This window comes from Lasioglossum baleicum, unplaced genomic scaffold (assembly GCF_051020765.1).
Source record: "Lasioglossum baleicum unplaced genomic scaffold, iyLasBale1 scaffold0021, whole genome shotgun sequence".
NCBI lineage: Eukaryota > Metazoa > Arthropoda > Insecta > Hymenoptera > Halictidae > Lasioglossum > Lasioglossum baleicum.
The window spans coordinates 990,655-1,004,678 of record NW_027469081.1 but is presented as its reverse complement, the minus strand read 5'-3'; the positions used below and the strand labels follow the sequence as shown (position 1 = coordinate 1,004,678).

At 37.4% G+C, this 14,024-nt stretch overlaps 1 protein-coding gene across 29 annotated transcripts in view; it reads left to right on the top strand.

Moving 5' to 3' along the window:
• The window catches only part of LOC143219184 (protein muscleblind), a 520,585-nt gene that overhangs the window by 227,242 nt on the left and 279,319 nt on the right, over window positions 1-14,024 (top strand). The window contains exon 5 of one of the 29 annotated variants that reach the window (XM_076445111.1): window positions 2,734-6,787. The exons of the other annotated variants lie outside the window; for them this stretch is intronic. Coding sequence (XP_076301226.1) covers window positions 2,734-2,754 — 21 coding nt within the window. The 3' untranslated portion in view covers window positions 2,755-6,787. Of the gene's footprint in view, window positions 1-2,733; window positions 6,788-14,024 lie in introns of those variants that run through there. 29 annotated transcript variants of the gene reach the window in all.

The following is a 14,024-nucleotide window of genomic DNA, read 5'->3' as shown; positions in this document are numbered from 1 at the left end:
GCGACTATCGATGTCATGGTCACAGCTACAGTATCTATTATGCAGCGGATTCAATTACATCTTCAAACAATATTTAATATTACCGAGGACGCAAGAGAAGCGGTCACATTCAATTAAATGAATGAGCAGAATTTAGTAACGTGACTGAAATTAATCCGACATAATATTTTATAATATTTACAATATTTTAAAGACAGATAGAGGATAACCGTATTCCTCTCAATTCCCCTGGTCCGGCGACACTGATCCAAACACTGTTTAACACGTTCGCAGCCAGCATTTGTTTCGTTGCTTACCTTCCCTGTATCGAAAGTTTTATTAAACGCAACGTACTCGATTTCTGAATTATTGAAACAGTTTAGCAGAAGGAAGTCACAGATTCTCTGAAAATTATGCACTCTACTATGACTTTGAACAACGAAGTGCATAAAATTAATTTTTTACTGTTTTTTTAAGTGAACTGTGAGATTAAAGAAGTTCTTGTATAAATTCTTTTCTATAAAACGTCCACTGAAATAGACATCTTCTTAAACGAAATGTATAAGTTCGACTAGAATTTGTTTGAAAATAATGTATCATGTAATAAATAAATCAATCTAATTTACCAAAGAAGCATTTGAGTCTACTTTGAATAAATGTTAACGAGAAGTTATTAAATGCAATTCAACTGAATGTTGCAAGTAGAACGACTTCATAGGAAAAGATCCTTTTATTCTATCTAAAGACGCTAGAACTTTTCTCGGAACCCAGTAAATATACATACATACATGTACAGTACCTCCGCGAGCCGGAATATCAATTTCACCGTCAGTTCTTTATGTTCTCTTGGTGCTGTAACTTTTAAGCACAGCGGCGTATTTAAATTACTTTCAGAAAATATCTGCCGGGAGAATGAAAATTGTATATGTACATCCGTGGAAAATTACTACCTGCATGGCGGATCAAAATTCATTCTCCTGTTGCCGTTTAGGCGCTTATTAAGTTTTTCCAGTTTGTTAGTTTTTATTCCAGCTAAGCTCTGTACCTCGCCCTGGCATATCGCATAAGCATGCCGCTTTCGCGTTTCTATTTTCCCGGAAAGTTCACGGTCCAGAAGTCGGTCAACGCTAAGAATATCTTTCCGTTTCGAATTCACGTGATGAAATCGGGGTTATTAATGTTACTGCGCGTTCTAATTTCAAAGGCAGGATGAGAGGAGATACGAGAATGCCACGCGGGTCTTCCTTACAATAGGTGAATTGCCATTCGAAACGTTCGAGTCGAACGCGAAACGGGAAAGGAGAAAACATGCTACACAATGTCGGAGTTATTCGGTTACTTCTGTTAATCGACCAACTGCCTGAAAAAAAAACGCTTCAACCGTTCTCCTCAGAGGTTGTGAAAGATGGTGCTGGAAAAACAAGAGGTAGTTCGACGCCGAACTGCAAATTCCACTTGATCGATCGTCACTTATCCATCTGTCATTGTCACTGTTTGCCAAGTAGTATACACCTACGTATCTTACTAAACAGTATTACCTCAGATAATACAGACGAATGCTCGAAACTGTAGAATTTCTGTTTTGTTTCTTCAAAAAGTGTTTGCGGCCAGCAAACATTACGTAGCTTCTTGTTACTCTGTATGTACATATAGTCCAGTCAACGAAAAGTTGTAGAGGGAAATGGAAGGAACACAATTTTTAACTTTCGGTCTTTCTTTGGACTAGTTAGGAGGTAAACATACTAAGAACGTCCCCCTTTTCGGTTTTCCGCTTATATCTCGAAAATTACGCGTCCTAGCGATAAGACCATTCCATACAAAATTAAAGCTGACAAAATGTGCCACACGATTGATTCGATTCAAGTTTTCGCTATCTCGCATAGTTTGCGAGATATCCGCGCTCAAAGTTCATGAATTGTGAAAAAGAAATGCCTTATTTGACTAGCTAGTTCTTCAGCACAATTAGTGAACTTTGAGCGCGGATATCTCGGAAACTATGCGAGATAGCGAAAAACTGAATCCAATCAATCTTGTGGCACATTTTATCAGCTTTAATTTTGTATAGAATAGTCTTATCGCTAGGACGCATAGTTCCCGAGATATCCGCGCTCAAAGTTCATGAATTGTGAAAAATAAATTACCTTATTTGAGTAGCTAACTCTTCAGCACAATTAATGAACTTTGAGCGCGGATATCTCGGAAACTATGCGAGATAACGGAAAACTGAATCCAGTCAATCTTGTGGCACATTTTGTCAGCTTTAATTTTGTATAGAATAGTCTTATCGCTAGGACGCATAGTTCCCGAGATATCCGCGCTCAAAGTTCATGAATTGTGAAAAAGAAATGCCTTATTTGACTAGCTAGTTCTTCAGCACAATTAATGAACTTTGAGCGCGGATATCTCGGAAACTATGCGAGATAGCGAAAAACTGAATCCAGTCAATCTTGTGGCACATTTTGTCAGCTTTAATTTTGTATAGAATAGTCTTATCGCTAGGACGCATAGTTCCCGAGATATCCGCGCTCAAAGTCCATGAATCGTGAAAAATAAATTTAGTTCAAACAAAGTCCCAAAGTTAAAAATTGTGATCCTTCCATAACATTGGCAGCAATTTCCACTACCCTACTCCCATTTATTCTGAATTGGAAAGATGCTGAACAAAATATCGTAAGAACTGCGATCTTATTTCATAAAACGCTCGTAAGACTCTAAATATACTTCTATTAACGTAATCTTATCTTTCTGTTTCAGGTAAGTCCAGAAATTGCATAAAGCAGCGTATCAATAAGATAGAGAAGAGGACGCAACGAGAGAATTAACGTGAACTCTCATCGCGTCATTACACGATGCGTCCACGTAAACAGGTATAAAAGAACAAAAAGTAGTCGGACAGAACTAGCTTATAAACAGTGGAGAAGCACTTACAAGGTCGACTCGTGTAAACAACGTCAAACGAACAATCGTTAACGACAGTATAAACTCGAGTCTGCAGTAATGGTTTGTACAGCTGCTCTATTTAACGACATCTAGGTAACATTCTAGCGTCGCCAGGTTGCTGCATAGCCATCGTTGTAAATTTAAAAAATCCAATTTTCTTCTATTTTGTTTCTTGAGAACCATCTGGTGTACAGTCTGCGAAAGCAGTAATAGATTTCTTTGCTTCGGCTTCGCTGCGCGTACGAGACTTAAGACGGAATATAGAGTGAAAGTACAATAAAATAAACGCCGGAACAACAATGGGAGCCGGACAAGTCGATCGAAGAAAATACGAAATTTCGAATGTCGATGTTTTACGTAGCACCCAGTTGTAGGGATGATTTCTTCGGGGAACAAAATTCAGATATCCTCTGCAGTCGGAGATATTTTAACTCGAAAATTAAACATTTCTTCCGACCGAGAATAATTCCATTCTACATGATTTTTTTCGTTTTATGGATATGAAATTGATATAATATCTCATGCAGTACTTAAATGTGTAGTAATTGATTAGATACCAACATATTTAATCCTTTGCGCTCCATCGTCGAGTGTGACTCGACATTAGAGAAAGGAAAATCTAAATTGAACAGGTTCTTATATGTATTTTTCAATTGTCTTATTTTTTAGTCAAAAACAAATAGAAGTTACACAAATATACATTACAACATAGTTTGAGAGCTATATCTAATGTAGTTAGTGAACAAAATTGTTTGAAATAAGTAGCTGTAAGAAACTACAGTAGCGTAAGAATTATTTTACTGTAGCTTCCACGATTAAAACAGAAAGATTCTGAATTTGATTTCGTCATTATTTTGTTAGTTGTATAAATGTTAGTGCTGAAAATATACATGTACGTGTCACTTTCCGAGATGGAAATCCATCTGAATGCCGTATATGCTTTGAATTATCGAGTGAAGTTCTTCTTATCGATATCGTAACGATATTTAGGATATTTACCGTGAAAATGTTACCGGTATCAGCATCTATCTGTCCAGCTGAACGGAAACAAGAAGAATCGACTCGCTTAACGATTTCCATACATATTCGTGTGATGTTTGAACGGTGGAGTCAGACGGCACGTGTCGCGTAGGAAAGGCCGCAATGATAATAACGAAGTCAATTTCCCATGTCGGATCGTTAAAACTCCGGCAAACTGTCGAGAACACTTGAAAACGCGCGGCAGTTGTAATTGGGAAAAATTTAAACACAAAACGTTACCACTTTGGCGAGAGGTAACGATCGCGCGTGGAACACACTCATCGCATGGAACATTCGAGGACAAAAAGGGAAGGGTACGTGAACCCGTTTTGTCGGAGGACCCTTCGAAACGTTTATTACGAACTATCGAAGTGTCGACGGGGAAATTCATTTTTCCATCGACCACTACCTCGTTACCGAAATTGAAAATCGTAAGCAGCTTTAATTGAGCGCGCGAACGAGATAACCTGCTCGTTGAAAATCCTCTATGATGCGCGGAATCTCTTCTGGTATGACCTGAAATCATTTCGGAATTGTTCGATTCCTTTTCTTTTTTATCGAAAATTGTGAAACAATTATACAATTCAGAATAGATGATACTTTTCAGTGAGTGTAAAAAGTATTCGTTCGCTGTTTAATATAGAGTAACTTTTTTATAACTGTTCCAAACGACCTGATTTTTTATAATCAATTAGAAGCATTGGTTTACGAAATGATATGCAAAAAAGATTTTTCAAAAATCATAATCTACAAGGTTAAATGCAAAAATAAGAAAGGCCTTTTTTTAGAAGTTTATTTTATTTGAGCCCTTAAAGAAAATTTACAATATTTGTTTTCTAGATCTACATACATACGAGACACAAGCGGTTAAAAATGGTGAAAATCGTAGTTTTACACGACTTGTTGTTAGTTTCTGCGTAAAATCCACAGAATCGTACATCTTTCATTAAGGGCCCAAATAAAAAGTTTTTAAAAAATGCCTCTTTTATTTTTGCATGTAACCTTGTAAATTATAAGTTTTGGAAAATCTTCTTTGCATATCATTTCGTAAACCAATGCTTCTACTCGAATACAATTATTTTTGGTAACGCGTGGTAAGTTTGGTACAATTATAAAAAAGTTATTCTAATTTAAAGGGCGTACGAATACTTTTTACACTCGCTGTATAGTCAAGAGAAAAAATCTTCTGTAATTGTGTAGATGAACCCTTTGCATTCCTTTGTCGAGTGTGCCTCGACATCAGAGAAGGAGGAATGTAAATGAAACGGGTTTTTTAGACAAATACATATTTGTCTTATTTTCTGGTTAAAAACACAAACACAAGAGTTTCACAAATATAAATTACAACAAAGTTTCAGTAATATTTAATATAATTAGTAAACGAAATTGTTTAAAATAAGCAGCAGCGAAGGAACCGTCCTTTGAAGTAAATTTTAATTAAAACACTTGAAATAGTAGGGAGTTGTTGGCAAGATTGAAAATTGAAAAATAATTCGGAGTGCGAAGGGTTAATATCTTAAATTTGTTACGTACTGTCAGTAATCCGGCAAAGAACGACTAGACGTTATTTGCTCCAGAACGAACATTACCGGGAATAGAGGGCATAGTAAGAATTGCCGCGGTCTTTAAGCGTCAGGAAGCGCGGAACTGTTTTAAAAACTCGCTGGAAGTTTTATTCCCCCGGCGCCTTAAACTCCTGCTGTGAAACTTTTGCGCACCTGCACCCCTACAAGGAAACTTCCTTATTGAAAACTATTTGTTGTGTTTTCCGATTCGCGAACTCGTAAATGAAAAATTGTGCCATTCCAGTGAATCACATCCCCACAGTTCTTGCTAAACTTTATTTATCAAGTATCGGTTAATTCATGAGTGACAAATTCTCTTGTAATGTATAAAAACGCGAGACAATTGAGTATCCTGATTCGCTACAAACTACTTGATTTTAACCTTTTGCACTCCGAATTACAATATTTTTCAATTTTGTTGCCAACAACTCCCCGCTATTTTAAGTGTTTTATTTCAAATTTACTTCGACGGACAGTTTCTTGGCTGCTACTTATTTTAAACAATTTATATTCGTTTCTAACCAAAAAATAAATGAAGGAAGAACCAAATACATATAAGAACCCGTTGTATTTACAGTTTTCTGACTCGGATGTTGAGTCACACTCTACAAAGGAATGTAAAGGGTTGATAAGGTGATTCAATTAATCCCTTGCCCTACGATTTATTTTAGGGTTTCGTACAATTTCCTAAAAAAGGAGAAAATTTATATCTACTGTATGCTTACATGTTCTCCAATAGCTGTACATTAACAAATCGAAAGTAGAATTTGATTTCGGTTTAAAGGAAATTAGTTGCATACATATTTATTAGACTCTCTGTTCAGAATCTTCATCACAGTTCAAATACGATATTGTAGAGGTAATAAGGGGTAATAACTACATTACCTCAATATTACAACGTAGGTATTGCCCTCGGAAAGTTAACACATTGAACACCAAAGAAGAAAAATAAGTCTGACCCCTGGGATCATACATTTTTATTTCTGGCAGGGCCCAGTCCATGGCTGGAGTCCTTTTGGTACATGGATTGGGTCTGTAGGCCCCTTGACGAAAATTGTTGTTTATTAACTTCTTGAAAGTACTTGAAATTACGAATGGAAATGCAGGTGAAAGATTGTATGTCAAGGCATTGCGAGGAGTTCTATTCAACCGTGCATTGGAGGGTTGACTCACGACCTCTTGACCAAACACAGCGTGAGTTACTCTATTTGCAGCAGTCCCTATCAGAAATTTCAGCTAGTCCAGTTAACACTTTACCTACCGGAAGCCTATTAATGGGATATTCAATAATTGTGCTGTACCAAAAGAGAGCATAGAAATTTAAATGAAAATTTAAATGAAACTATTAGATGACATTATATTAGGCGACTTGTCAGATTACAATGAAAATTGCTGTTGCTATGGAAGGTTCCATTAAAAAGTGTTTAGCCATGTACCATATACAGGGTGTCCCTAAATTCCTTCAACAGCCGGAAATGGGAGGTTCCTGAGATCATTTGAAGCAATATTTTCCTTTGAAAAAATGTCGTCCGCGGCTCCGTTAACGAGTTATTAACGAAAAACACGGACCAATCAGAGCGCGACCTAGACGCGAGTTGGCACAGTAGTCATGGCGCGCCAACTGTCCAGGTCGCGCTGTGATTGGTCCGTGTTTTTCGTTAATAACTCGTTAACGAAGCCGCGTATAACATTTTTGCAAAGGAAAATGTCGCTTGAAATGATCTCAGGAACCTCCCATTTTCGGCTCTGGACCTAATTTTGAGACACCCTGTATAGATTGTTCAAAATTATGCAATAATCACCGGTCGGTAATGTGTTAAAACCGTGATCTACAATATTCCATAATATTATCGAGGTGTTCACGCAGTTGGTAGTCAGAAATGTTGAATAACATTGTCTCGAGACATTTGATCCTCTACCTTGTATCACGTCTGCGTGCTAACTTAGAAAAGTCAATGTAGAGCTCTAAATAGCTTCATTCTACATCCAAGAATATTCGAGCTCGCTCGCAGAAAGCTCCTCCAGTTTCCTTCAAATGCTACCAGCTCGTGCACCGAGAATTCCTTGCAGCGAGTCGAAATTATCGTTGGGAACGATCGTTCACAGTAGCCAGTTTAGATTCTCTGCAGGGGCCAGCTGAAATTAAGGTTAATATGGAGCTGAGAGTGGCTGGGTGCGAAAGGTGCTATTTGTTCCCCGGGGTCGATAGGAAGAACGAGTGGTTTGGCGCGTTCCGATGCCGTCTAGATATTCCAATACCGTCGACCGAAATAAAATAATGACGGAATCGCATTCAGCACTTTCTTTCTGGGCACTCTACGTGCCGGCCAGATATTGTCGGCTAACTTATGTTGTTTGAAAATTCCGTTGGATAGTGCTTTCGCTAGTACCTACATTCCTATTATGTCTCCCACGTGATTTTCTCTTTGAGGGTGGACCGTAACGTGCACGATTTTACCACTTCGCTTCGTTTCACCGTCGAACGTGAGATCGTGTTCCCGCTCGGGATAAGGGGATCGAAAGCTCCCCGGCTATTTTAATTCGACGGGGAACTTATTTCGACCGATTTCCCGCTTACGAGCTTGCTACAGCTGTGCCGTTATTTATCCTCGCGAAACTGTTCACGAATACGGGGCGATTCAACTTTTACGCTTGTTTCGAATTCGGGTTCGGAGTCGCATTACGAAGATATTACTTCGAATATCCTCGAAAGCTAAAGAAAATTATCCAAATAAAATGTTCGTCGATTTACATACTTTTGCGCCAATCCGTTATCGACCAATATCTATCATTTATGACGAAAACGAGCAGGTGTAATTTAAAACGGTGAATACATTAGAAGAATTTTAACATACATATTATTTTCAACTTATTAAACATATTAAGAAAGACAAGAAATGTCTTGGTCAGTTCTGATTGTTGCAATTCATGTAGAACATTTTTATTTTGCATAAGATCCTGCCTAAAGGTCTGGTCATAGTTGACTTAACGTTCCATAGAGCGTAACACAATATCTGCAGGGTGTCTGTTTTATTTCCATGCGTAGCAATCAATCAGCAAAATGAATTTAATTCTTTCAAATACAATAGAATTGTACGGTGTTCATTTGAAAACTTTCCTGCCGAATATCTCGAAAAGTATGAAAGATGTTAAAAGAAGTGTAAAACACGTGTCCAAGGATTTTGAGGGGGAAAGAGGGCGGCAGTATCAGTTTTTTATGTGGGTGGCGTTTTCAAGATCATTTGAAGGTGAACTTTGTTTTTTCGAATGGAAACCTGCGGATAAAAAAAGTATTCTATGAAAATTGCTGGTCTTTTTACGTACAATAAGATCCCATAATAAAAAATATAGGTTTCCATTTGAGAAAAGTAGATAAATGTATTGACTCGTAAACAATTCTGCGTACGACCCATGTTATAATAAAATCTGAAAATTCTTTGGATCAGAGCACCAAATTATGGAATGAAAAAAGTAATTATTTTACAATTTATCTGTGCTTTAAATACCATCCATATCAATGAAATTTTATTTTAAACGCGTGCAGGTAATGCACATCTGCAACCCAGTAAAACGATTGAATTAGTTTTAAAAATGTTTCTTCCAATTCTCAACAATGATTTGGTCTGATATTAAATTTAAAAAACTGCCCGACGCCATATCTCTCGATTTAAATTATTTCCAACGGGGGTACGTCAGATTTTCTAATTTGGTAAAATTCGAAGAGCGATCCTCCTATCTGCATAAGAGGAGAAGGGTATCCTAGCGGCAGAGACAGTATATCATTCGGGAAGTGAAAAATGTTCCTCTTCTATCCAATTCTCCCTACTTCACGGCTCGCGATAAGAGTATTACTGGATGATATATCGCAGTGCGTGTTTACACGGATATTAAAATAATTTAATAAAAGTAGACGAAGTGCGCACACAGCTACTGTTATTAATATGCGAATAAATAATAAATCGAGGGCTGGGGATGTATGTACGTGTACGTAATTCTGTTTGCGTATCATTATTGTGAGGTATGCGATAACTGTACGAGGAACACTTCATTTCATTCGCTAAACGAACAATTAACGCGATCTGTTATTTGTGAAATCAATCAGCATATGAAAATCACAGAAATACTAAGCTGTCGTTTGATTATACATTTTGTGATTATCAATTATGTACCGATCCCGATATAAAAATAAAGAGAAGGAGATAACGGTCAATTATTCGCTGACGCTTATCACTAGACAGAGACTTTATACAATGCAAATTCAAATTTATAGAAAAGAGATAAAGACATATGAGAATGAAATTTATAACGTCATTTCTATATTCTAAAAATTTATTTCTTATTTTGCATATCGCCTATGCTTTGCATATTTAGTTCAATAAGATGCACGTGCCATTTTTATGAGGCATATTTGTTTCGTCAATTTGGTACGATTATGCTTCGTTCAATTTTTAAAACTAGCACAACACGCAAATATTTACTTTCTCGCATCAAGAGCAAATTGCACAGGAAGCTAATTTACATGAAACCGAAAGTTTCGCAAACGAGGCAACAACTTCAAACAAAAATGAGTTTCGATTCATTTTCGTTGAGAAAAGTCAGCAATTATCGATTGAAAATGTAAAAGAAATGCTTGTCATTTATTGTAATGCACAACATAATAAATCTGTAATGTAACTTAAAATTTTGTACCGGATATATTATCTTTTATTTGCGTGTACGTAAAGCTATTCCGTACGTTGCACAAGAGTTCACAGACTCGTACAAGAATATGAACGCTCTGAATATAACTAATATATTTTTCATATTTTCCGCGCATATTTGCATATTTTGAGTGCATATTTGCTCATTTTTCGTGCATATTTCCATATTTTTTGTGCATAAATTGCATACGCTTTTTGCATATTGTAAGTGCATATACATATGTATGTATATCCGCTGTTTACTTATTACTGATCCAATGACAGCGTCAACTAGAGATATGTTATTATTAGACTGCGGGAGTTTAAATTTTAAGAAAGTGGAATCATGTGAAATCTTATTTTCAATAGTAGTCTTCGTAGTTCTGAGATAAATGAAAATCGTACGAAATTCTATCAAATTTTACATTGCAACGTTTTGTGAACATATCCAGATGCCATAAATGCATATTTTCGTGCGCATGGTTCGTGCGAAATTAGCGATTAAAAATTGCTACATTGCAAAAGTATTTCGTTTATAAGGAAAACATGCTGGGAATTACAAATTAAAAATATGGCAACGAGTTATGTGTTTAAATGCGGAATGAAAGTTGAAAAATTGCTGATAACTCCAGTAAATCTCACCAAACATTACTTCGTGTAAATGAAATGGTTAGGGAGCAAAAAATATTTTTGTTCGAAGTCACCTTCGAGTGAAATAGCAATTTCTAACGCAGCAATCTAATGTTTAACTTCTTTGAATATTTCACGATTGAATTTGCGTTTCCGTTCTACTTTAATGTAATCGAGAGTTTAAACTCCCTTCGAAATTGATTAAAATGTTTGCGCTTTCAATCGTACAGCAATTTTCTGCCCTGTTCGAGGAAAAGTTCTTCAAGCTCGACCAAACAAAAGTCATATTCACATTTATACGGCACAGTTTATACAGTGAAAGTGGAAAATAATGGAAAAATAACGTAGAAATGATTGCTTGCGGTGTTCTTAAATAACAGCATTTTCGTTTAACGCCAGCCATGTTCATGTCCTGTCACTTTGTATTCCGCGCACAATGCGCCTCGGTAATAACAGATCGTTGAGATAACAACGTCTGACAATCGTTGCACTCGTGACATAGTAATTCCCGATGACAAGCACGAACCGACTATCACCGGATAATAAGTGCATCAGGAATGGATGGAAGACGAATGTTGGTTGGATGAGTTAGAGAAATGTGTGATAGAACATGCACGACGTCTGTAGCAGACTTACCGCCGGCTTAGAGGAATTTCATGATCGGGCAAAAAACTCGCCATAATTTCAAATATCGTCACATCATTTAGAAACGATTTGAAAACATATTTTCATCGTTCAAAATGTTTTCGATGTTAGCTCATCGTTTTTCAAATTATGATACATATCACAGTGAAGGTTCGATCTAAGAAAAACCCTCGGGTCCATGCTGTTTCTTAGATCGTACAGTTAGTTCTGCGATCTCGTCGAATATAAAGATAAATAAATACAGTTCAAATCATATCGTGTTTGGTGTCATTTTAATCAGAAAAATGCCACAAATAAGTTCGTCAAAGTCCCATAAAAGAATAAGGAAGTTTTGTAAATGGATCGTTTACTTCTCTTCCGTTCTCGGTTTCGAATAACCAATTCTGCTACGCCATCTTGATGTTTAGTCTCTCAATACTTTATTAACTTCACTCTAAAGCGAGTCTAAACTTCTGATACAGCCCTGTTTCATATTTTTGATAAAAATTCTTCCCTGCAGAGTGCCACGTATGAATAGTTTTACAATTTTTCAAAGCGTTCTAAACATACGATCAAAAAATCAATGGAAGACTCATCAGAGGGTACGTTTTTACGTACGTGTAAACTTCTGGTACGCAGTGTGCATTCATTGGATGAGACCGATGCAAATCAGAGCGAAAAGAAAGGTTGTATGTAATAGTTTTTCGTGGATCGAAGGGATTGGTTCAGCCGGGACCGAGCGGAGCAGCGGCTCTCGTCTCATTTTCGCGTCTGGCATTCGGAACGATCGAGATACCCCGCGGCTCTCGGCCATGTCAACCTACCGAGGGCGCCCCATTGTCCTGTACCTTTCACCGTTGCTAATGAAGTAATGGAAGCGCGCCTTAAACTCCCTTTCCGCCGCAGTACGACGCTCGTTTTATTCCCCACCTCCTACGCTCCTTCTTGCGTCTTTCGCGCTCCTGCCTACTCTTTCTTTTTTCTTTCCTTTTCCGTCTGCAATTACATCGGTTCGACCAAACGCATTAGAACCATTATTACTTTTGCCTCGTAGCTTTATGTCGCGTGGTAAAGGGAATGCCGAAATACACTTTCTGCAACATAGCCATTAGTCCAGTCAACGAAAAGCTGTAGAGGGAAATCGTAGGAACACAATTTTTAACTTTGGGTCTTTGTTTGGACTAGTTAGCAGGTAAACATACTAAGAACGGGTCCCCTTTTGCGGTTTTCCGCTTATATCTCGGAAACTATGCGTCCTAGCGATAAGATCATTGCATACAAAATTAAAGCTGACAGAATATGCCACAAGATTGATTTGATTCAGTTATTCGCTATCTCGCATAGTTTGCGAGATATCCGCGCTCAAAGTTCACTGATTGTGCTGAAGAGTTAACTATGTAGTCAAATAAGGCAAAAATTTCTTTTTCACAATTAGTGAACTTTGAGCGCGAATATCTCGGAGACTATGCGAGATAGCGAAAAACTGAATGTAATCAATCTTGTGGCACATTTTGTCAGCTTTCATTTTGTATAGAATAGTCTTATCGCTGGGACACATAGTTTCCGAGATATAAGCGGAAAACCGGACAAGGGAACCTCCTACGTGCCCCCCTGCACCCCGCTCAACTCCTAGGAGTGGGGACTTTTAGTATGTTTACCTCCTAACTAGTCCAAAAAAAGTCCCAAAATTAAAATTCATTGATTCATTGACTGGATTATATCCCACACGAAACCTACATTTTTTCATGTCGAAACTTCCTCCCCGTTGTGATAGGTACAATCTAATTCGCCGCGCGGGAAATGACACATCAATATTTCGTATCGTGACGTGTCATCCTTAATATGACCTTTATGATACAATAGTTCTCTCGTGGCGTGATTTGTAATAATCAATGCGAATAATACGACGTGGTAAGACGTTTTTTTTTCGTTTCTTCCGGTAATTGTAGAAAGTAGATTGGCTGTCGGACGAGTATCAATTCTGAAGAGAAATGGCTACGACGTTCGTGACACGCAGTCGTTTTTCTGCCAGATGGTAATCTATAATCTGCAGTCTACGTTCTGTATTCTGGTCTGACGTAGCGCACGATGCAATATGCGATATATGTACGACGCATTTATCCTAGATTCTACGTGTTCTACATTGTACTGGGTTCCATGTATACTCTGGGTGGTTCGCCAGATGTGTATTACCACCTCGATTTTATGCATTTATGACAAAAAAAGGGTACGTACAATTTATAGCAGTGGACATGTAAAAAGACATGTAAAAAGACAAGAAATCATTTCAACGAAAACATGATTTCATTAATTTCTTGTCACGAAAATCGATCTCTTGAAAAAACCAGAGGTCGTAGACAAATTTTGAGACCAGATTTGAAATCAGCGTGAGGAAATCTACGGGAAATGATATATATGGCATGTTAAACAAACAAATTTTTCCGCCCGTGGTAACGGAGAAACCGCATTCTCTTGAAATTGTGAAAGTTTAATGAATTTTCTCAAGGTTAAAAACCATTCGTACCGTAATCTACTTATTTTTCCCATATTCTGCAAAGTTTTAACTGTAATTTTAAAAAAAATTCAT